Here is a 24,049-nt window from a genome sequence, read left to right on the forward strand (position 1 = left end):
ACCGTCTGGAAGAGCAGGGAAGGGCCCTGTCCCCTGCGAGCCTGCACAGAGCCTCGGGCTCGGCAGAAAGGTGAAAAATATGAAGCTCTGAAGAGGAGAAATTGCTGATGTGTGACGCTTGGAAATCTGGAAGAGTCCGAAAAAGGGAGCTGAAAATACCCCCCAAAAATGACTATCTGTGGCTTGAACGAAATAGTGTCCGATCAGCATTCAGAAACCGCTGAATTCAGACCGTTCCAATACTGGCATTTTCCAGACTGCCTGCCAGTGGGATGCAGAGGAGAAAACGTGTAGAGCGTCTGCGGTCTCCTCAGCTCTTACAAGACGGGGAAGGCAAGCTGGAAGCAAAGGGAATGAGAAGGCCCTTTGAAAAAAGCCTCTTTCTTATTGTGAGAAAGAGAGGAGTGTTGGGGTTGGAGGGTGATGGTTGCATGGCTGCGCTGGGTGAGCATCTTTCTTGATGAGCCATGCCAGCAATGAGTAGTCCATGCTTTTGTCCCTACTGAATTTTAAGTGTTTTCAGAAAGCCCATAAGAGACAATTCAGGCTTTTATAGTGACATAGAAGCTGAGAGCTTCTAAAGGAGAGCAGTCTCCTGAGCTTTGTGTCCCCGATGTTGTGGTCATTTTAGTGCCTCTCTTTTGCTTATGCTGCCTGGAGTCACTGAGTTTGAAGCATCTCTTGGTAGCGCTCAAGTTTATTTTACCCTCATATCTGAGATCTGAAATGACTGCCTGCAAGGCTTCTCCTTTGCATTTGCAGCTGCCAAAAAAGGCGCCTTTCTAACCAAAGCAATGAGAGCAGCCCAGCCTTCTTGTAGCAGTAGTGAGTGTTGGGTTCTCTCCAACAAGCAGCTTCCCAGCGATCACAACTGGATGGCAGCTGTGCTGACTGGAAGGATCTGCCCCAGGTAGTATGGTGTAGAGGAGGCCTCGTCCTCTGGTGCTGCTCCTCTGCTTCTGTTCTCCATCAAATAACTGTGCTTGTGCAATGGAGAAGTGGGTGTTGCACCTGGATGTCAGTGATGCAAGCAGAAATGTGTCATGGTCGATGCTGGAGCATATGGTAGGTGAAATGCACTTGGGATGCAGACTTTCATGCTGGTGTGGCTGGCATGGTTCAGCTTATACCCATTGTTTTCAAGTGCTGTGTGAAGAAAGGCCAGGAGAGGAAGCAGACAAACAGATATGGAGGGGGAGCTTCAGCAGCAGATCATCTGTAGGCGTGGAAGCGCTGAAGTATCCGTGGTATGGAGAAGCAGCATGGAAGAGCTAAGTATTGAGTGGCATAGAAACACCAGATAAGTCTAAAACGTGGCAAAGTAACATCTAAATGACTTCAGTGCTTGATCAGGGATGGTCACGATGCCCTCACTGTGTCTGTGGCTCCTCCTAGGTGGGACAGAGGTGAGGTGCATCCTTACCACAAAATTCCTGTTGCTAGAAAAGTTCTGGGTTCCTGGTTTTGAATCACATTGTGTCAAGGCAATGGGTGATCTCTGCTGCTGAAAGATGGTCTTATCAGTGATGTTGTCTCAGGTTCCAGGAGCTAAACATCTTGTCTTCAAACTTTAGCAGAAATCCTAAGCAAAATCTCTGCTGCTGTGGGGTTCTGGAGGGGTCACAGAGTTGGACCTCTGTTGCAGCCTGGTTTCCTTCTTGCCTGCGGTCACAAAACTCCAGTGACTTCAGCAGTTCCTGAAGCTCCCCGTGAGACTGAAAGGAGATTAAGATCCCAGCAGTGCCTCCCGTTCCTCTTGTGTCTTGCACCTTTGTTAAGACCTTGCATTTCAAACCATTTTAGCCAGTGGGAGGCAAATCAAAGCTGTTAGGTTTTAGCTGGTGACAATAGTACGGTGCTGCGTGGCCAGCCCAGCCCCTTGTCTTTGTGGGACATTTGATCAGCAGTGAGTCTTGCCTTCATTTCATTTGCTTCTGCATCTGCATTCCTGACCCTTTTTTCAAGTTGAATTTTTAACTGGTGGCTCCTTAGGAGCAAATAGACCAAAGGATATTGACTTTACACCTACTAATTTGGGGGTGCTAACAAGTAGACATAAAGGCTGGATGATCACTGGGTAAATTGATCCACCTGGGAGGACTGGAGGAGGGGAGCTGAAAAGCATAGCAAAGAAACTGCAGTGTAGTTTCTAGCTGGAAGCCTTGTCTGCTCTTGCAAATAGAATGAGTTTGTGTGAACATTCGATGGTCACAATTGCTGTTACCCACTTTGTGCTTTGCCAGGGTTTTTCTGGTGCTGGAACTATTAAACCTGTGTGAGCATAAGAAGGAGCTAAGATCCTATAAATGATGCTGAATGTGTTTACTTGGAAATGAAGTGCCCCTTATGGCACTGGTGGAACAAAGCTTTCTTCCTGCAGCATATGTGTGTGCAGCACAGTGGATGAGTCAGGATCCATGTAGCTGTAGGCCTGGCAAACTGTGTGAGTGCAGCAGGCAGAAACAAATCTTGTAAAGCATACAGTAGCTCTAATATCCCTAGAATAGATACTGACAAGAGCAAAAGTCAGTGGTGTGGGAGTGCATCTGACATCAGTTCTTCATCTGCAGCGTGGAGGCATGCAGTGAGGGGAGAGATGTGTGCTGGGGGTAAACCTCAACCTGCAGAGTGCCAAACTGGAGGTAGCAGGAGCTGTGCGGATGGGGGTTGTCGATTTGGAGTGGATATTAATAACTTTCTGATGCTCATTAAGCAAATGTGTTATTTTGTGACTTGGAGAGTGTCTTTCAGCACTCAGAGCTGGCACTTAAAGCTGTCAGTGATCAGTGGCTTTGAAGGCAGTGGTTCTCTGGATGCGGTGGGATCCTTAGGAAGTGGTGGCCTGTCTCTCCATTTCCTCCTTGTGATTTTGTATTGAAATTTTAAAGAATTTGTAGTCTCAAAAATCAGATGGAGGCAAAATTTGCCATACTGCCATGCTTGTCCTTCTGCCTCAGGTTGGAGCAATGAGCATTTGTCAGGGCAACACCTCTCTGCACACAGCATCGTCTGTAGTTCGTTCAGAGGTCTGCACTATGTAGTGGAGGGGCAGGCTTTGGGCCAGTGCAATAACCAGTATGTGTTATCCTTTCTCCTTTCTGAGCATTAAACCAGCCTACTGTGTACTTTGAATAGAGAGGAAAAGCAGGAGAGGAGATCTCTCAGCCTGCCCCTCTGCAGATTGCTCCCTGAGCTCCAGACCTGAGTCTCCAGCCCTGCATACCCACTCCCAGGCTTCCTTTCACCAAGCTCCTCTCTGTGGTTGTGACTTTCAGCCCCAGCCCTGCTCCTGTGTGTCTGACCTGGCTGAAACCAATATCAGTCTCTCAGCAGGAGGAATCTGAGGAAACGCTGCAAATTTCAGCTCCTGGGGCTAAATTGTTGTGCTCTTTAACAGCAAACTGTGTTGAACTAATTGACAACCAGCTTTAAACATACCCTGATCAAGCAAATGCATTGATTTATTTTTTCCTCTCTTACCAAGCGTTAAGCAGCTTCCAGCTTGGTTTCCTCCCCGAGAGTTGGATAACTCATCTATTGTGTAGTAAAACTGATGGCGGTTTTGACCTCTATACAATCCTTTCAGTGTGCTGAGGGAGGAAGGAGCTTCTTAGGTTTGTGTGACTGTTTGACCACTTAAAACAAAACAAAACAAAACAAAAAAGCCCAACCCCAAACCACACACAACAACAAAAGATGATCCATTTTCTCTGGATGTCTTTGAAAGAAGCTCAGTTTAGAGACAGACTGGAGAGAAAAGCTATTGATTTTGTTTGACCTCCAAACAGACTGCGGTCAGTATATTTTCCCTGTTGGAAGCAGCTCAGGGCTCTGAATTTCAGTGTCAGTGTTTGTGTTCTGAAGTGTGCTGGAGCTTTTGCAGCTTCTTCAATAAAAAGCGAGCTTGAAGGAGAGGTATATATGTATTTTCCTTTGGATATGCCTCTCTTTTTCTCCCCTGTGTAGCTTGCTTGTGTTGCTGATTCACTGTTCCTTCTCAGTGAGATGCTGCAGGTTAGTGGCTTAGTCTAGGACTGCAAGCAACAGTTCTATGATCCCATCTTGCTTTTTGCCCTGCAGAGCCAGGTCTTTTGCCCACCTGCACCCAGTGTTAGGAGAGGTGCTGGATTTTGGGTGCTGGTGTGCACTGTGCTGCTGCAGCCTTGGTTTGTTCCTCCAGCTGAACTTTCTAGGACCATCTGGTCAGTCTGCAGCATTTTTCTCTTTCCTCATTTTTTTTTTTTTCCCCTTCCCTTTGCACAATGATAAACCTTCTAATAAACACCATCTCATCTTACACTCCTCATACCAAGTTTTACATAGGAAAACTTATGTGATTTGCACTTGAACTCCTGCAGTGGAACTAGGTGTTCTGCCTGGTGACTCCCGTAGTCACCAAATGCAGTGATTGCTCTGTTTGCTGCAAGTTGGTATCGTTACATGTTCTTGTGAAAAGGCTTGTGGCAGCTGCTGTGTCCTTTCTGTGGCACTTGCCTATCTAGGACTGATTTCAAGGGTGGAAGAGAGAACGTGTTAAGGACACCAGGCGTGTCCTTGTCAGGTGTCAAATGAACTTCTTGGAGCTCCTTTGAGATGAGCAGTGCCAGTCAGCATCCCTCCATGCCGAGGTGTTGATTGCGTTATCTGCTCGTAAATTAACAATAATGCCTTTCATTATTGTGTATTTGGTTTGTGTGTTTCCGCCTGCTTTGTGGCAAATTCAACACAGTTAGCCGCTAGTTAGCACATCAAAGGGCAGCGATAACCGGGGAGGTTTAATTGAGCTGCGGGCAGAGGTGGGTTATGTTGGATGCCCACTGGTGGGCTCTCTTGGCTCTGATAGTACTTGCTTGATTTCTAACTCAAATGGATGGACATTCCTATCGCTATGTACAGAAAAGTGGCTGGCCCTCGTTGGCTCTGCCAGCCTTATATGTGCTTCTGACTGCATCTTAGGTCAGGGTGAGGGTGCAGACAAGCAGGATCCTGACTTGTAACTGCCTGGAGTGTATGTGGTCTGCTGGCAGGGACACAACACCAATGTCTAACTATAGTGCTCATTTTCCCAGAGCCATGGCCCAGGGCTGTGCAATAGTGACTGCTGGAATACTTCTGTGTAGCCTGTGCTGGATCAGACTGAGGATGCAGCCTGTGCTGTGTGTGTTACCCCAATGACTCCCAGAGCAGGACTCCAGGGTTCCCCAGAACTTCTTGCCATCTTCAACCTCAAAATCCATCTCCCTACATCTGAATTTACACGAACCCTTTGCGGTGGCTTGGCAAACACGGCTGAGAGTGGAGAGGGACAGAAGCAGAGCTGTTAAATCTCTGCACAGACACGAAGGAAAGGAGCTGATGGGGCAATAAGGTCAGGCCACTGTTGTGCCCCCAGCCCAGGTGGCTGCGAGCTGCCCAGCACTCACCCACTGTCTGTGGTTCTGGGTGGCAGCGACAGCACACGGCGTTGGAATCACAGCTCATCACTGGGAAAGCAACATGGTGAGATGTTAATGTGTTGCAATGGCTTTTGTAGGCATTTTCTGACTCGCTGGTGATGGAGCAGAAAGATGACGATGTCTTTTTAATGATCTAAATGAAAAATGAAGCACACATAGAAAAGCTGAGATGCCCTTGTGTTCTAAGTGACTGTAATCTGTTTCTGATAGCTGGGTACCAAAATAGCCCTTTGATTCTCAGAGGTAATTGTACCTCTTAATTAGCTGAAGGAAAAAAAAAAGAAAACAACAAAAAACCAACACTGCCTGAGATCTTGCTATATAAATTATAATTAGCCCCTTGGCACTGGAAGTTGAGATTTCCTGCCCCGGAGCACAAATGCAGAACGCATTAGCAGCACTTAGCGTCAGGCACTCTCACCCACCGCAGAGGGGTCAGCTCGCTCCCCAGTGAATGCTGCTGGCATCCAGGAGGAAAATGGCCGGGACACCGTGGACACCCAAGGGGAAGCACTAAATGCACCATTTGGAGATGTTTGACCTGCTGCTTTTTTCAGAGCTGCAAATGCCACAGCAGGAAGGACAACACAGACAAACCCGGTGGGGAGATGCGAGCGAGGAGAAGGCCTGTTCCCGGCAAGAGTTTTTGTTCATCGACATGGCTGGGTGGTTTGCCTGGAGAATGGGGGGCTCCCGCTTCACACACCTCGGGTGAAATAATGGTCTGTTGCCAGACACACTCGGCTGTGCCTGTTGTATGCAGAACGCACCAGCCACGGGCGACTGGCCACCCACTGTTATCATTCACCAGCATCCTGCTTTTTTGTCTCCTTTTCATTTGTGCCTCTCTGGGGATGAATTTTAACTCTTCCCACTAGAGGTGGACCTGAAGCGGAGTAACAGGTCGGGAGCTGGAGGGTGAGGTTGAGCACCATGGTTCTGCTGGGCTGGCTGGAGGCTGCTTGCACTGCGGCTGTGCCTGCCCTGTGCCCTGCCTGCCCTGATGCATGGGATGGTCTCTGTTCATTTCATGCTTTGCTCTGGCCCTCCTTGGGGAGGGCTGTGCCCTGTGGGGCCTGGATTAGGGGCTGTCTACTGCCCCTGCCAGGGGTTGACACCAAAGCTCCTTTCCTCAGGTCAGCTGGCTCCTTGGTTCCTTCTGGACTCTCAGATGGAGAAATGACTCTCTTCTACCATGTGTCACCCAGAGTGACTGCACTCTGCAGGGGGCTTTAAGGCTTTTGGGCAGGCTGTTTCCCATGGGCTGTCCGTGGTAGTGAGGCACATCCTTGGGCTCCCTCAAACCTGTGGCTGTGACAAGGATGGGAGTCACGGTCCCGAGCAGCAGGGAACCGAGCTCAAGGGAAGGCAGCAGCCATAGGGTTGTGCTGGCAGGTTTCTCAGGTGGCCTTGCCCTGCCATGGCAGAGGTGAAGGGCTGCTCCACTCTGTGATGTGGCTGTGGAGCTGAAGACGTGGCCATCAGAGCTACCTTTAAATACTGAAGCTCCACTACTTATAAATAAAGAGGGTTTTTCCTTCTGCATCCTTCATTCTCCTTTAAGGCTGCAGGAGAGAACTGGAGAGGAGAGTAACGAGGTGTCCGGCTGGGGAGGAGCAATGCAGGCATGGGGTAGGAGTGCTGGAAGGAGGGTTTTTCCTTTGCATTTTTCCTTTGAAAATGTGAAGTTTTTTTTTTTAAAGTGAATGATGTGCTGATTGAAGAGTTGGCCAAAGAGTCCTCCAAGCTAAACAAGCTGTGTTTGTCTGTGCTAGGACAGGTGTCTGCTGGACACCTAGAGCAGTGGCGTGCCTTATGCCTCCAGCATTTCACCCACTGTGCTGAGGGACCAACCCCTGCACATCCCACTGGGATGAGGAGAGGACAGGGGGATCTCCTGTTGCAGGGAGAATAGAAACGTGTGTGCACGGGGTGAAGGATGAGGTCACATTCATGCTCAGCTGTGCAGTGAGGCTTTCTGCAACGTGGTGGTATTATAGAAGTGATAAATCAGGGCAGAATTTGGACTCTTATTAAAAGATCCTACAGGCCTCCAGATGAGCTGAGCCTGTGCTGAAGCACTAGGGAAACACTGAGAAACTTTGAGTTGTAAATATGGGACTGAATCTGAGCTTTGCAGATGATGTGTGTCTCTAGTTGATTTGAAACTGAAATAAGCAACAGTAATATGCATTCTACCCTATCTACGCTGGTTCTTTAAATCCAGAATAACAACAAATAAGCTGTTAGAGATATTGCTTCTTTCCTGCTCTTGTTTGTAATGCTGCAGATGAGGACTGGCTTAGTTCTGCACTTGATTTACTCCTTATATTACAGTTCAGCTTGGAATCTCCTCTTATAAATCCAAACACTCGTGCTTTGAACACGGAATTATATTTGAGCTTTTTAAAGTACATTTATTATACATAAAACTAATTTTACAGTTCTGACAGGTCTCATTTAAATGTGCAATGCCAGATGCCTTTTTTGTCCCAAGGGACTCTAGGGAGAAAAAGAAAAGCAGCAAAAAAGCCAACTTTTCAAACTTTTCATGCAGTGAAAAATTCAGTAGGAGACAGGTAAATAGTCTTACCTATGCTGTGCCTTACCCTATGCTGTGAGTAATAGTGAAGGAAAAATACGTTTACAGAAATAGATCTATGAAACTAAAGGTGTTAAAGGCAGGGTTAACAGGATATCTGATTTTTGCTATTTCTGTTGCTTCCTCTCTGAGAGTAGCGGGAAGAATTGTGCTATTTCTGGTGGTAGAGACCTTTAACAGGGGCTGATAGAGGGGATCTCCTGTGAGGTATGTCATCCAGGGGCTCTCTTAGCTGTGGTTGGTTCCAGATGGACATGCCTCCATGAAAAGGAGGGAGATGCTCTGTAGCTGGTTGGTCTGTGTCCTCCTCTATCAACCTTTACTGGAAATTAATTACAGTCATGTGTGAGTGACGATTGTGTCCTTCATCTCAGAGCACTGCAAGGCGTAAACAGTCAGCGTGTTCCTTTGAAATTGATTTTGCATCCATTTGTAACAATGACTCCCATTTATAACCTTAAAACACAGAGGAATTTCCCCAGTGTGCCAGAGCATTTTTTGTGGTAGATTGTGCCGCTACCTCTGCTCCTCTGGGTTCCAGAGCCACAAGAATCCCACTGAAAATACCGTAGCATCGTGCAACTTTATTTTGAACATGTTCTTTACTTGTTGGAAGAAGGGAAAGTTACCGTGAGCCCCTTCAAGAAACTGCACAAACATGCTTACATTCCCATCCATAAAATTAAATGTCATCATTTCAGCTCAGCACAGGATAATAAAACCTGCACAGTACACAGAGAACATTACATATTTCTGTGCCAGACACGGCTGATAATGTTAATTCAAATAACTCTGCAAATGCCTTCTGCATTTCTCCTTATTGGCCCCAGTTTGGAGTACTCACAAGCACAACAGTGGGACCTGGATGGGGTTCACATCTGGCGTACGTGCAACCATCATGGTGTTGGCACACGAGAGAGATTTATGTGTTTGGGAGTCCTCGGTAAGAGGATATGGTGGTGCTAACATCACACCTACTTCATCGCTGAGGATGAGCAGCCAACCACTAGGCTGCCCGAGCTAGATGGATGAGTGCTTCAGGGTAAATATGGGCTGTCCTGCGCTTCTGGCCACAAGTAAAGGAGCTTTGAAGAAGCAAGAGTACACGGGGTTCCCATCGTTGTCGTTCTCTGCTTATTGTTATTTTTGTGTACATCGGTATTTTTTTGGGGTTTGGCTGAGACTGGGAAGAGGAGAGTCAAAATAACCTCGGCAAAGTTTGTTCTTGCGGTAATTCTAACCCTCTGTGGGACGGGGAAGGTTCACGTTATTTCCAGACCCAGGAGACTCCAGTGCTTTGGATGCATTTCAGCTGAGCGCACAGGGCCAGGTTCTGAGGTCCTTGTCTGTTGGTCTTTACTATGTCAGTAGGAGTTTATTCAAATGAGAATGATCAAAGACATCAGGGTTTGGCCCTTTATTTTCATTTTAGGTGCTTTTTCAAGCATAACAGAGCTTCTGAACTTTTTGAGGCTCATCCTTCACTAATTCCAGACTCAGAGCCTGGCAGCTTTTCAAGCAGTTTTCCTGCATCTGTAGAAATACTGTCCACTTGAGCTGTGTTTGGAGACAGCAAGACACCCTGGTGAGATAGAGGAATTTCTGTGCTAACATTTTAAACGTTTCTCTTTCCAGGCCTACGTCTTAGTCATTGCAAGCTCGCAGGTGGTAAAGTTCAGTTCAGAATTTGTTCTCTGCCACTCCCCGCCCAGACGTTTTTAAAGCACACCACCTATTGCCTCCAGTTTTACTGAATCTTGTCTAAATAAGCTTATTCACCATAGCTAAAGCTACTGCCAAAGTATTTTTAGTCTCTTATGTTAGATTCTGCACGAAACATCTGCGAGAGGCCAGGCCTGATTCTCCATTGCTTTGTGCATTTATTCTCATATCTACAGGTGGGCGCAAATGGCTCTGTATGTAATACTAACCCTAACCCAAATCCCTGTCTGAGGAGTGCAGAACTGGGCCAGCAGCATGATACTTATGGTCTTAATGTTTTCCTCGGATGGTTGGTTTTTTTAAAAAATAATTAATTTAATTAATTTATTTTTATTTAAGTTGGGTAAAACCTTTCAGATGTATCTTGGTATTTATTCCTGTCTTATGTCAGCTATGCTATCAAATAATTTTCATGCATATGGACTGATTACAGACCTCAAAGTGCGGTGAATTTTCATGTAAGTTTCTCCCAAGATGAATATTATTACTTATGGAGTTAGCTCGTAGGGATTGTGTCTGAAAGCTTTGTCATCCCTCAGTGACCCAAGTGGGCAGTCCTGAAAGGAGGACTTGTTTGGTTCAGATTCTTGTTCTTTTTCCTTTGGTATTGCTGTTCTGGTGGAAGCAATAACCTCTGAGCTCACTTCAGAGGATCCTTGGGGTGCTTGGGAAGCACCAGCAGCTCCCAGTAATTCCTTGTGTGTCTCTTGTTGGCCGCTGTTGAACAGGCAGGGGACTTTTTGGGTGGGCATCCCTGAAGGTGAAATCATTGTTCAGTAGGCTTAAAGAGCAGATGGTTCATCAGTGTGTGAGTGATGGTGTAGAACCTGAATATCTTTAGGGGTTGGCTGTCTCTGCCTTGTGCACCATCAGGGCCAGCTGAGCATGGCAGCATGCCGTGCTTGCACAGCTGTGCTGGGCTGGGGGCTCGGGATGATGTGGCTGGCACCAGTGTGGATGTTTCTGCCTGTCTTGGCCTCGTGTCACATTGATGTGCCCACTGGATGATGAGCTCAGGGTCCTGGAGATGAGACAGGACATCCTTTTGCTGCTGGATGGTTTGCAATGAGAATGCCAGAAGGTACTTCAGGGAGCCTGAAGGAAGCCCTTATCTGGCAGTTTAGAGGTAAAAGTCCCAGGAAGCTGCTCTAGCGTGCTGGGAAAGGGATTTTAGCTCTTGTTTCCCTGCTGTAACTGAGAAGATCCTGTGCTTCGTTCTGGCTCCTGGAGCCCTTTGGATGAGTAGAGAGCCCTGGGGAGGGTGGGTGCTCACACCTTGCTGCCCAAAGCCATGCTTCCACTGCTTTGGCCATGCAGCTGTGTGCAGACACCAGACCCTGCAGCCCTTCATGGTCTGTATTGGCACTCAGGGGCTTCCGACGTGTGCTAGGTCCTTTGTGTGGAAGTATTTGCAGGATCAGGTTGCTGCAGTGTAAGTGCCTTTGAGGTCTTTGCTGAGTTATAGATTTTCTTCTGATGTCTCCTGTGCAAATATTTAACCTGTCTGGCTCCTGAGAGCTCCGAGTGCTGGCGTGTGCTGCTATGAGAAGGTCGGATCATCTCTGCAGTCTTTGCTTTGTTCACATGCTCTGCTCAGCAGGCCTGGAGGGATGTCATGGGATGTAGAGCTGGGTTGTTGCCCCCAGGGGTTTATTTGCTTGAGATCTTGTCCGTTTGGAGGAGTATACAAATGAGAAAATAAAAATTACAGATGCAGCATGGATTCCCTCGCTTGTCAACAGCCTGCAGGCCTTGTTAGACCTTGCAGACTTTACATAATTTTGGCATTATTCCCTCTTATTATGTCATGAATATAAAGTGGAGGCAGGGTCATTCTCTCCGATGTTGTGGTCACGTAAAGGATTCTCTTATTTTTTTTTTTGCTTGGGGGCAGGCAGCGTTTTGAACAAGCTTCAACTATTTGAAGCAGGGATGTGCAGAGGAGTCTGCCCTTGGCTGGGGTTCTCCCTGCAATCACAGCCCTTCAAGTGTGAGTCTTGTTCTCCTAGAGGAAGAACAGGTCTGCTGTGCTCACAGCCAGAGCTTCTTCAGAAACATCTGTGGGTCATCCAGTCCTTCTGTGCCTTCATTGCATTTCCCCTTTACTGCTGTTTTGCACCTGGCTGGCACTTAGCTGTTTGTGATAAATACCATTATGACCCTATACTTTACAGGTACCTTTTTCTTCTGTCCTTCCTTGTGCTTTTCTGGCTCCCATCCTTGCACTTCCAGGAAATATTTCAAAGATAATTTGGCATATTTTCTGCCACCTTCACATAACATTTGTGTTTTTTTAGCTGGAAGATAGCTTTTCAACATCTATATGTAATCCTTTTCACCTAGACATGTGAGGAATTCCAGTCTCTTCCAGTGGGAGTTTTCAGGAAGGTTTAGGTTAAATGGGCCAATAAGGCAAAATCATGCAGCAGAAGATCTTACCCTCTGAAGACATCTTTTTTTTCTCTTTCTCTCTTCCAATTTTCTTTTTTTTTCTGGAAAATGTATCAGACTATCTAGCTGTCAAAGAATTTAAACAATAATAGCTGATCTGAAGGCTGGAGCGCGGAGCTATTGAAAATAAAGATTGTAATCTCTCTGCAGAGCACCCGGGGATGGATGGGGCTGGAGGTGCTGTGTGCGGGGGGGCTTGGGGAGGCTCACTGCCACTGAGGGCCCACGTACAGTTTCAGGGCTGATTTTAGTCTCATTTTAGTTGTCCAGGTGTGATGTCCAGCATCTCTGTTTGGGTTCTTAAGGGAATTCAGGGAGAGATGGGCAAATCATAGATGCCTAGTTTAAAAAGGAGAATCTGTAGGGTGGAAACCAGCTGGGTTATGAACCCTACCCCAAGGCCAGACTGATCTCTCTAGAGGGGAAGGAGGAGGAGGATCCCTAAAAATAAGAACATGTTCTCAGCATCTTACGACTCAGCTTTTCCAGAAGTGGGCTGCTTTAGCCCATGCTTCAGCAGCCAGGATTGGAGCAGGGAGCAGACAGCATCTGCTTGAGCCTCTTCTCCCTCTTCCTGGACATCAGGGGCTTCTGAGCAGTGCCTGCATCCGTGTCAGTGATGCTGTAGATGTCTGTCCATCACTGCTGCTTGGTGCAAGTAGTGGCACTCTGCTGGTTTGGGGGGTGGTGCCGATGTAACCTCTGCTGCCCATGGGGAAGGTGAGTTCCATTTAGCTCTAAACTATAACGTTCTTTTATTAGATCTTTAAACTTTATTTAAATTCTTTATTTAAAAAGGGGGAGGAAGGTATCATATTTTAATTAGCAGCGGTGTCAAAGGAGACCTAGATTAATTATTTGAAATCACTCCATCCAGATGGTTTTAATTTTCACAGCAGGGAACCGGCATCTTTTTAAGGTGATATTTTTCAAATTAAAATCAGCTTGGATATTACTCATACTGGCTGCAGTGTGAGGGGGTGGGGGGAAGCAAGGTGCGTGCCCCGTGTTTGTTCATCTGAGCCTGGGCACGCGCGGCGTCAGCCTATGTTGGCTGTGTGCGGGTTGCTGGCCATCTGGCAGCCCACAGCTCGAGCTCCAGTGGGGAAGTGGAGCATTTTATTGACCTTTATTTCTCCTTTGGCTGGATAAAGAGTGTATCTGATATTCAGGGTTGTTCTTAGCAGTTCTAGTAGCTGCGCTGATGCTTGGATGGATGGGGTTGCTTTGTGGCTTAGACGTGGCGTTCCCAGAGTAGGGGTTAGCAGAAGGTGGACAGGTAGTGTGGGTGAACCTGTGTCCTATTTTTGCCTGAGTGCAAGCTGTTGAGTCCTAGCTGATGTTTGGCAGCCCTGTTTATGTTGCTGGATGGATTTGACATGGAGATCTGCAGGCAGCTCCTTGTAGCTCTGTGTATTGACAACAGTTCTTGGCCAGTGCTTGGCATCTCACATCTGGCTCCTAAGCTTTCAGGCTGCTGCTTTCCCCTCTCGCACTGTTAGTTTCTGTCCCTTCCTCATAGAATCACCAAGGTTGGAAAAGACCTCCAAGATCATCCAGTCCAACCATCCACCACCAAACAGTATTTCCCCACTAAACCACGACCCTTAGTACAAGGCAACCTTTCACAGTTACTTCTTTGGAGATGCTCATACTCCTGGCTATTCCCTGATACAATCCTATGGCACTGGATCTGAGCAGCCCCACTGAGTGTTTTGTAGTGATGACCTTCTCCAAGGTACACACCCTTTAGCTCAGTGAAGACCTGGTTTTGATCCATGGCATGCTCTGCCATCCTTTATTTGTTCATCATTGTATCCTTACAGTGATGGAATATTTCTGGCCCTGTGGCCTTCATGCCTGAAGTGTGGGTGAGCACTGGTTTGATTCCATGTGGGCATGTGCTGAGACAAAGCATGCGGCACGCAGCTGATGCTGGCAGTCAGGTATTCATCCTCCAACCACGGCACCTGCCTGAAAGACAGATAAATGTCCTTATTTATGTGTTTGCAAGCTGCATACTGGGATAATACAGGCATTATCCCACTTGCTGTCAGAAAGAAGTACAGAAACATATTCTTTAAATACCCCTTGTGATAAAGATTTAATGAATATATCTAAATAAATGTGAGCAGTAACTGGCAAACCCTGAACTTGCATGTGTGACTGGGCTGCAAAGGGAGAACTCCGTTTAGGGCCCTCGTGAGTTAAAGGTGTGTGATATTTGCACTGCTGCAGAAGCCAAAAGCTGACTTTACAAGTGGGAAAAATATTAATGTGTTTAAATGAAACAAACTCCTATTTCTATCCCCATGGTAAATCCTTAACGGTGAACATATTTGCTCTTAGAGGGTTTTAAAGTTTGAAATATGAATGCCAAAAAGAATGTGACTTTTTGCAGCACAGATCAAACATTCTTCAGAGTTTGGCAAACGCTGTGTTTCTACGGTAAGACTCAGTTCTTACAAACGTGAGAATTTCCAGAGCAGGAGCGTGGATTTGCACTTGCTGACACTTACACATTCTTGCATTGTGTTTCCACCATGTCTACTTTCTCCCCTGCATATCGGAGATGGAGCTGAACCAAAATGTCCAGTCTGCGTGTTCCTGCCTCTCCAGGGAAATTCTTGGAATCTGAACCTCGAGCATGACTGGAATTTGAGTTTAGATCAGAGTCAGAATGGAAGGCTGAATTTGAGCGTGTATGGGTTTTAGTGATGATGATAGCATGCTATACATCTGTCTGACAGCTTGGCCCGCTTCTGCAAATGAAATTGCAGCAGGGCAGGTGGTATATACAGATGGAGCAGAAATCTAGCCCCTGCCATGGCTCCTGGAAATGCTGCAACGCAGTATTTGGCCTTAATAAGAGACATGCAAAACACAATGAGATTGGCCATGTTTCTCCCAGCTGGGCCTGGAGTTGCAGGATCAGCAGAGCTGTATTGCCACAATCAGTGATCTCCTGGAAAGACATCTTGATATGCTCAGGACTTATGAATTGTGGATGTTTAATCATACAGAACACAAACAGCACCGTGTTTCTCCCCCACTAGCTTCGTGAGCACCAAGAGCCTGTGCCTGGGGTGCCTCTGTAAAGTGTTTGGGGGTTGCTGACTGTGGGGAAAGGAATCTCATTCTGGTTGTGCTAATCTTGTATCTTCCATGAGACAGAAATCCATTTTCTTACCTCCTGCAGGGTGGAGGGCTGCTTCTAGCATAACATTCCTGATGGGTAGCAAGGACATACAGAGCGCACTTGTGTGTGCCTGTTCTGTGCTAAAGTGGCATTAAATCTGAAGCGTCTGACATGGAGACGTGTCAGATTGGCACCTCTAACCAAGTCTGAAGCTCAGCCTGTGGGTGGTTCTGAGGGTTGTTCCCTTGTAGAGCATCCAAGTGTGGTGTGGTTCAAGTGGAGGCAATGGGACAACGCACTGCTTTGCACACACTGACTTAACATGACCACACTGGTAAACGCTTTTTTTTTCTTCTTCCTTTACAAGCCCAGCTTCTAGTGGAAACAGACACTTTTGGCAGTCAAGTCCGGATCAAAGGGAAGGAGACAGACTTCTACCTTTGCATGAACAGGAAAGGCAAGCTAGTGGGGAAGGTAAGTGTTTCCTATTAATTCTTTTTTAACTTGAGCGTTACCTTTAGCAGCCTCCTCAAAGCTGCAGTGACGTGTATGAGCTGCGCCTGTCAGCCTCAAGTGCAAAGCAGAACTGAGCAAATGTGGCACTTGAAGGCGGTCTGTCCCTTCACCAGGCCTTCCCCATGTCCTTAAAACCAACTCTACAACCATCCACTGGGATTCTGCGGTGATGTTTTGGAAGCATATGGGTTGATACTTTACATTTGGGTAAATTGACAAAAGATGTCAATTCTGCATCGCAGCGTTATGGAATGTGGTCCCTGTAACTTCGTGGCTTGATTGAATCTTGTCTGACTTTGGAGTGAAATTAGAAAAAGGGAAAACAAAAATGTGCTAGGAAGGTTAGCAATGTAGTGCTGGTTTCAATGCTAAGATAGCATGGCAAAGCTAATACTGAAATCAGAACATCTTATTGGGACTAGGCCTCGTGGTTCTAGCATTGCAGGAATATTTTATTACATTGGATCCCTGCACAATGGAAGCGTGTTGGAAATTACAGCGTATTTACCCATGCAGCTTAACTTCTTTGCTGAAGTCATATTTTCGTGCATTAACTTGTTTTTGTAGCTTAGGCAGTTCTTCTGAACTGCTGGTGAGGCTGGCAGCTCACTAACGGGGCAGGAGGTGCTTTGAAGCTAAGACATGGCCAAACACCCCAAAAGGTCCTTCCTCCTCCACTGCTGCACCGTGCGCTGCCAGGAATTAAAATCTGGCATCTCTGTGGCTGTGAAAAAGGGAAGCTGAGTTTCTTTCTGAGTCAACAAAGGCAGAACAGTGAAAGCCACACTCCCAAACAGAAACCAGAAACCAATTGCTCTGATGAAACCTTATTTATATTTGTGGTCCCAAGAGTGACACTTGTGGGACAAGTGCCTTCCCCCGGAGGATCATTCCTGCCACTTCTATTTTCCTCACAAGCACAACAGATGTTTATTTAGAGACTGAGCACAAACCTTTCAGAGGCAGCACTAGCAGTGGCACCCTGCCTAACCCACTGGAGATCTGCTTTTGCAAAGCAGGGAGCATCCAGAACGCTGCGGAGACTTGGAAATAGGATGTGCTTCAGGAGGATTGGACCAAAGCAGCCATTTCTCTCTGCTTCCTGCATCTCTGCAGTGTGACTGCTTGCTCTGGATGAAACACCATTGCTTGAACTTGTTCTAGCAATAGGTCAAGGGGAATGGTTTTAAACTGAGGCAGGGGAGGTTTAGGTTGGATATTAGGAGGAAGTTTTTCACCCAGAGGGTGGTGACGCACTGTTCACAGGTTGCCCAAGGAGGCTGTGGATGCCCCATCCCTGCAGGCATTCAGGGTCAGGCTGGATTTGGCTCTGGGCAGCCTGGGCTGCTGGTTGGTGACCCTGCACACAGCAGGGGGTTGGAACTGGATGAACATTGGGGTCCTTTTCAACCCAGGCCATTCTGTGATTCTATGACCTTGGACAGAGGAATTGGTTTTTTTAACTGGTTGTGGACACATTGGGATGCACACAGGTGCTTTTGAAAATTGCACTGAACACAAAGCTGGGCATTAATTTTTTACACCTTAGTTTTCTGTCCACTCAATGTGCTAATACCATTTTTCCCCTTGTCTTAGAAGTGTTATAAACATGTTACTATTTATGATGTGCTGATAGCACAATAGCGGAGACCTTATAAGCATCCTAGTTATACAGGGATAAAGTAAGCATGAAATCTTGCTGTTTTCTGTAACAGATTTTACCCCAGCGTGGGTCACTGTTGGTACACGTTGCCACCCACATCCTCTCCTGGTATGTGCTGAGTGTCCAGAAGCATCCTGGCAGAGATGGAGGCTGTTTTTCACAATGTATAGTATATTTTGGCAACATCAGTTGCCCATTGGGCAAGAAGGCAGGACATTTCTTTAGCTCGTCACCTTTCATGCGGCGTAAAGCTTTTGTTTTTTTCTCGACGTGCTTTTTATAACATGAAGTTGGCAAACAGTTTGTTATAAAAAAAAATAAATCTATTCTTGTAAATACGCCATCTGAGCCTTCCCACCCCAGACTGCTGACAAGTTCATAAAGCAGCCGACCTGAGCAGGAGGGGGTACAGAGCATTGTGCTTGGAAGGAAAATGTTCCAGACGCAATGCCCGTATTAACAGCTTCTCATGAGCAAAAAAAGAAAATAATAGCATGTCTTTTTGATACCAAAGAGTGTGGTTTTAATTAGTATCATAGTTTCAGCTCTTTTTGCGGCAGTTTGGGGGAATGCTTTTTAGACCGAATGCTCTAAACAGCGAGTAAACCCCAAGGATAACATTAGATAAAAGTTATGCCTCGGCTTATACAAATATTTAAGTTCAGTCTGGGGGTGCAGGAGAATGAAGCCCATAAACTGACTGTTTCATGGTTGCCCCGCAATGTTCGTTTGGCAGCGGAGGAGCCAAGTTCTTTTTCTCTGCTCATTTCCTATTGCCTTACATTGTATAATCCCTGACAATACCAGCATATGCCATCTGGCTTTGTTCTCCTTCACAGTCAGCATTTTTTTGGATCCCCCCTAGTCGAAAACCTGCTTTGAATTTAGTCCTTTTTGTTTTCCATAATCACCTACGAAGGGCATTACAAATGGGAGCAGGTTGTTGTTCTCAGATGGGACCTGTGACAAATGTGAGTGCTCCCCATACTGGGCTCAGTCCCCACCTGATTGCACTGTGGGCAAACAGATTCATCCATGGGATTTTCTCAAGAGCAGCCTCTGGCTTTTTTATGTATTTATGGGCTCCCATTCTGGCTTTTCTGAATGGAGGCCATCTGATGGAGTTTTCTCAAGAGCCTCAAATGTGTTGTCTTGCTCATTTGTTACCATGTGTTCACAGCCACTGTTGGCCAAAGGGCTTTGAGGTGATGAGGGCTGGCTTTGGATGGTATTTAATGTCATGGCATACAACATGAGAGGCTGCCTATGCTCCTGGAGTGGAAACCTGGAGTGGGGCAGAGGAATATAGGAAGTGACTTCTGTTAAAGGTGACCTGCTCCAGGGGAGGACAAACTGAACTGTGATTCTCAGTTGTTTCTTGGTGTTACAAAGGGCTGAGGAAGATTCTTTTTATTCATGACTGTATATTTCTTTTTACCTGTGGGTTTTTGGTCTGTCTGTTTTAGCACATGTGGAAATATTAGCTTGTTTTGTATGTATGAGTTTGTAGCAGAAGGCATGCAGTGACTTTTCACTTGGGTAGAGGAGCTCAGTATTGGTGATAATTCATTGTTGGAGAGATGAATTAATGGTCTCTGTGGAGAAGCTTGGAGTTTCTAGCTGTCATTCTCTTGGTGAGCCCTTCTCTGTTTTTAATTCCTGCCCCAGCTTCTGTTACCTCGTGCATTAAGGATAATAATTAAGGTGGGGACTCGATGCTTTTCAGAGCTAAGTCTTTTAAAGCAAGAATCAGCAGACCAGAATGTGAGCAGGTGGCCCTTAATTAGCTCAGCCACCTCTAACTGCTCTAGCTGTGCTGCCCTTTAGAGCAGTTTGGTGCTATCTAGAATTGCATGTCTTTGCAGAGATTTTCTTTCCCTGTTCCTTCCCAATCCTCTTATCAGAGAGCATTTGAAGAGGTCAGGGGTTTGAAGCTCAAAGTGGATCCGTCGGCACAGGTGCAAGGTTACCAAAGCCCTGCCCCTTCCTTTAGGTGCTGCCCTGATTTCCTCATGTAATGCACAGATTTTGGGGATGTGTCTTCTGGAAGATGGCACAGCAGACTCTGAGTTATTGCAGGAGCCAGTGCCATGTGACAGTGCTTACTCTGAAGGAAATCTGAGAATGGAGCCCAAAATGGCCTAAATTTGACTCAGTTACCTTCTGATCCCATAGGGAGAGCTGGCAGGGAATTTCCCCTGGTTCTCTCAGTGTGCAGTCACACTGTGTGGTCTGCATAAGCACTGATCTCTCAATTATAAAGGGAGGGAAGGAAATAGGCCTGGCTTTTTGGTGACCAAGGCTGGGGGAGGATGAACCTCATCTTGCTACAGAGCAGGAGAGCAGGATGAGAAGCAGAGTGTGGTAAGGGATCCATGTTTGTCAGAGCAGTGTAGAAGCAGCAAAGGTAATGACTGGAAGGAGTCCAAAAGATTTGAGGAGAATGGAGAAAGAGCTAAGCATGTCTTAGATTTGATCCAGAAATTTCTTCAGAAGATGCTCCAAGCAATCTCACTGATGTTCTTCCATGGTTTACCTTAGCTGGGCTCTGTCTTTTCCAGATCCAACAGCAATATTGTTCCTTGTTCTTTGTTGGTTACGTTTTGAGTACAGCTCCGTGTCTCAGCATTGAGCTGCTTGGTGAACTCTCCCAGGAAGGAGAAGCAGGTGGTGGGTGCTGGAGCTCATAGGGGGACGGGCCCTGAGTGTGGAGCCATAGGGACAGCACGATCACTGGTCAGCTGGGTGCTGCTCTTCCATATCACACAGCTGTCGTCCAGCTACTGCGAGTCCTTGTTCAAGGGCAGGATGTGGTTATGGAGAAAATGCCAGAAATAGGCTCAGGGATAGACAAAAGGGGAGCTTTCACAAATATCCTTCCCTGCCAGTTTGTTCTGATGAAGGGAAAGTGGAGGGTGGTTATGAAAAGCATGAGAAAACCTACTGCTTTTTTTCCTAGATGACTGTGATGACCGAGTCTTTCTGCTTGGTGGTTTCCTCAACCCAATGCTCAGATAGAAAAGCACCCCGCGTGCCAGATTTGAAACCAGATGGGAGCAGGAATCCTGCTAGTTTGGATCCTTAGCTCTGTGCTCAGGCTTGGCTCTGTCCCACTGCCCTCCACAAAGCCTTGGCATTCAGAGCAGTGGGGCTTCTGCCTGTGTGAGGAGTGGTTCTGGCTCCAGGTTCTGGTTCTGTTCTATGACCATAGGGAGAAGACATTTAGAGCTCTGCAGAAGGTGAGAACTGTGGACTTGTGTCCCCAGAAGCCTCTCGTCATTTATATCACTTCAGTGCCTGCAAAGAATTCAAGCCAAAGTTTATGGGATGCTATAAAATGGGCAGTTTCCCACTCAAACCGCATGCTGACATGCACCACCTCTGCTTGGGTTTTCTTTAAAAATCTTCAGTGACCCCATATACAACCATTCTCATAAAATAGTTATGCTACTTAATGCATTACTTTGGAAAGAGCAATTTAATGAGTTTGTTTTTGTTTCTGCTTTCCCTGTTCAATATGATCAGTGGGAAAAACCTGTTCATGGAAAGGCAGGAGCTCCCTGGCTGCTTGGGGTGACTGGAGCACTGCTTCAGCTTGCAGGCAGCTAACTCGGGTGCTTTTGGGGACAAGCCTGTTGTTGCTCTGTCCGTAGCCCTGAAACCCTCCTGGCATTCACAGAGCACAGAGGAGCACTGCTGAGCTTCTTCCCTCAAAGCCCTGTCCAGCTCCTCTCAGCCTTGAAGAAAGCAATGCCAGGTAATGTGGCTCTGCCAGCAGCTGGAGGTGACGCAGCTCTGCTGGCTGCACTGGTACTGCTCCCACTGTAACCTGTATTAGAAATGTAAGATCTTCTCTGGTGTGACAACTGCTTTCCAAGCCAATGTATTTCTTAACGTTACCAGAAAGTTGCTTCTACCATATGGCAAGACTCTCTATTTTTGCAGGACAACAAACAAATTGTTGCTAGATGCCAGACTGCTCTGGCAGAGCTTTATCACTGATTCCTGCCAGCAGTAGCCTTTAGGGGATAGTAATGATTTGGGGTTGTTTACATTGCAGCTTTAAAATAGGGGTTTTCTTGAAGCATGTGTGTGTTTAGTCAGGAAAGTTGGCTAAAAAAGCTCTGACAGCATCAAAGAGTGAAGGCGCTTGTTAGGGCCTATGCATGCAGACTTGGCCCTTTGCAATACCCCAACCCTATAGGAAAAGGAGCGTTGTCTTCCAGGTGCTTGGGGTGGCTCGCTGGGAGCCAGCCTGTGTAGGGCAGGAGTCTTACCTGGGTGGGGGTTATAGCCCTGACCACTTTGAAGCCAAACTCAGTTTGGGCTGGGGCTGTGGGGCACCCAGACACCTGCTTTTAGGCTTCCTATAGGCAGGGGCTTTAGTTTGTATGTCTGATGCCATATTTGAGGTGTTTGCACTTTTCAGCATATATGTCCAAACCCTGCATTTTGCATTTGGGGCAGTACTTTGCATTTTTGTACAGCTTTGATGCTTATCCAGGATTTTTCACGGAGTTGCATAGCATTCAGGTTGCTTGACAGAAGGGCTTGTAAAACCTAATGATTTCTGGGACAGAATGCTGACCTTGCATCAAAAGCAAAACCAGAAACAGAGGAGTGTTGGGTTTAACTGCACGTGTTTTGCAGATCTCTTTGTGACATGTTCAGTCATAAACTATCCTGACTTGGCATCTCACTTGAGAGCCAAACTTGACATGTCTTTTGCTGGATCTCACTCCGATCTCATTTTGGACTGCAGTTTGGTTCTCCACGTATGGTGGAATCGGTCCTTTTTAAAAATGAACTGTTCCCAGGCTTTTGCTGCCCTTTGAGTTTGTTTTAGTTTTAGTCATCTAAATAAACACCCCAATGGAACCTGGAACCAAGCATCCTCCAACAACTCAGAGTACGGACCTGACCTGAAAGCAACCTCAAGTGCCCCAAAACCTCAGTTCAGCACTCCAGGACTACAAAGGCCCAATACCAATCAGATGACACAGCCAGTTTTCTTTCAGCTGGGTGAGTGATTAGTCTTCTGCATTCGCATAATCAGACTCTTTTTTTCCTGCAACCGATGGAAAAAATCTTGATTTTTTTGTACCCAAAACTTAAAACTGACATTCTTGTAAAATTAAAAGCAGAAGCTGAAATCACCCTCCTCTGTTCACAGCCCCTGAATGTCATGAAGCTTTTGGTAATACTGCAGCCTTTCTCAGCTGCTCGTTTTCCATTGCTGGGCAAGCAGAAGCATTACATCTAAACTTCTGTGAATGCTGATGGTATTTGTATCTGGTAATTCACTTGTTATTTCACATCTCTACAGTGCTGGAAATGTGTCAGAAGAGCTTTGCATAAAGGAGTTTATAGTCATCACGGCAGGGATGCTGTTATACAGTTTCAGGCTGTGTGGACACACAGTGATTGTTCTGTTGTGTTGTCTAGGTTTGATGTACAGAAAGCTGGACAGACCCCATCATGCACCTTCCCTACCAGGCTGTGAAGATTCCTCCTGTCTGTAGGAGGGCTGGCATGGGCACGTTGCGTTTGCATACCTGGCACATAGGAACCACACTGGGACAACTCCTGTCCTTGAGCAGCATGGCTCAGGGCAGCCAGCAGATGCTGAGCGCTACCTGGCATTTCCAGGAATTCCTGCTGAGTATGGCACAGTCGTGTAATGATTCCCAAAAGCCATTTATGGTTGAGCCCAGTGAAACTACTTTCCAGTGTTTATTGCGCTGAGGCTGCCTTGGCACAAAAGCAAATGGACGTAGATGCTCAGTGGTTCCTTCAAAGTGGTTGGGGTTTGTATGCGTTACCTGGACCTTCGCAGCATTTATGTTTGCTGTTAGCAATGGGCCTTGTCCTGGGTCTGTGCTCTTGGCAGTTTGTTTACAGCAGCGCACTACTTAAAAGTTTCTCTGGAGGTGGAAAAAAGGGGGGAAAGTGACGTGAATGTGGGGAATGAATTTTGTGGAAGGAGTTTAGATGTTCTGGGGCGTTGTGTGGGACAGCAAGCGGCAGATCTGGGTGTTGTGGGGAGAGCAGAGGTTGTTTTGAAGCTCCATGTATTCAGAAGAGGGTGAGGGCTTTTGTGGATGCTGATGAATACTGAACAGCCGTGAAGGTTGGGAAGGTGGGACAGTCTGCAGGGAGGATGGGGATGGGTGGGAGATTCTGAAGGTGTTGGAGGCTGAAAAGATGGGAGAAGCATGCTTATGTGGAAAAGACTATTCTATTTCATGAACAGTGAAAAACTGCATCAGTTCTTAATAGAGTCTGGCCTAGGGCTGTGTTTGTACATGCATGCTTGGATGCCCGTGCTCTGAAGGGTGTTTGAGCCAGGGGGCTGTGGTGTCCATGGCACTGCATGGAGGTTTGTGTCTTCCCTTTGCTGCCTGGTCATCAGAGATTTCGAAGCTCTGGGTGCCGAGTATACATTTTTACCTGCATGATCTGATGGATTTAGGTCACAGGTTATGAAATCTTGGGGTTAT

At 46.7% G+C, this 24,049-nt stretch overlaps 1 protein-coding gene across 3 annotated transcripts in view; it reads left to right on the forward strand.

Annotated features, from left to right (window-relative positions):
* FGF18 (fibroblast growth factor 18) overlaps positions 1-24,049 on the forward strand; it is a 69,657-nt gene that overhangs the window by 37,086 nt on the left and 8,522 nt on the right. For all 3 annotated transcript variants that reach the window (XM_085518949.1, XM_085518948.1, XM_085518947.1), the window contains one exon: positions 15,738-15,844. In XM_085518949.1, coding sequence (XP_085375075.1) covers positions 15,738-15,844 — 107 coding nt within the window. The remainder of the gene's footprint in view (positions 1-15,737; positions 15,845-24,049) is intronic.

Source organism: Coturnix japonica, chromosome 18, assembly GCF_054131305.1.
Source record: "Coturnix japonica strain WE chromosome 18, WE-NBRP24, whole genome shotgun sequence".
In the NCBI taxonomy this organism is placed as follows: Eukaryota; Metazoa; Chordata; class Aves; order Galliformes; family Phasianidae; genus Coturnix; species Coturnix japonica.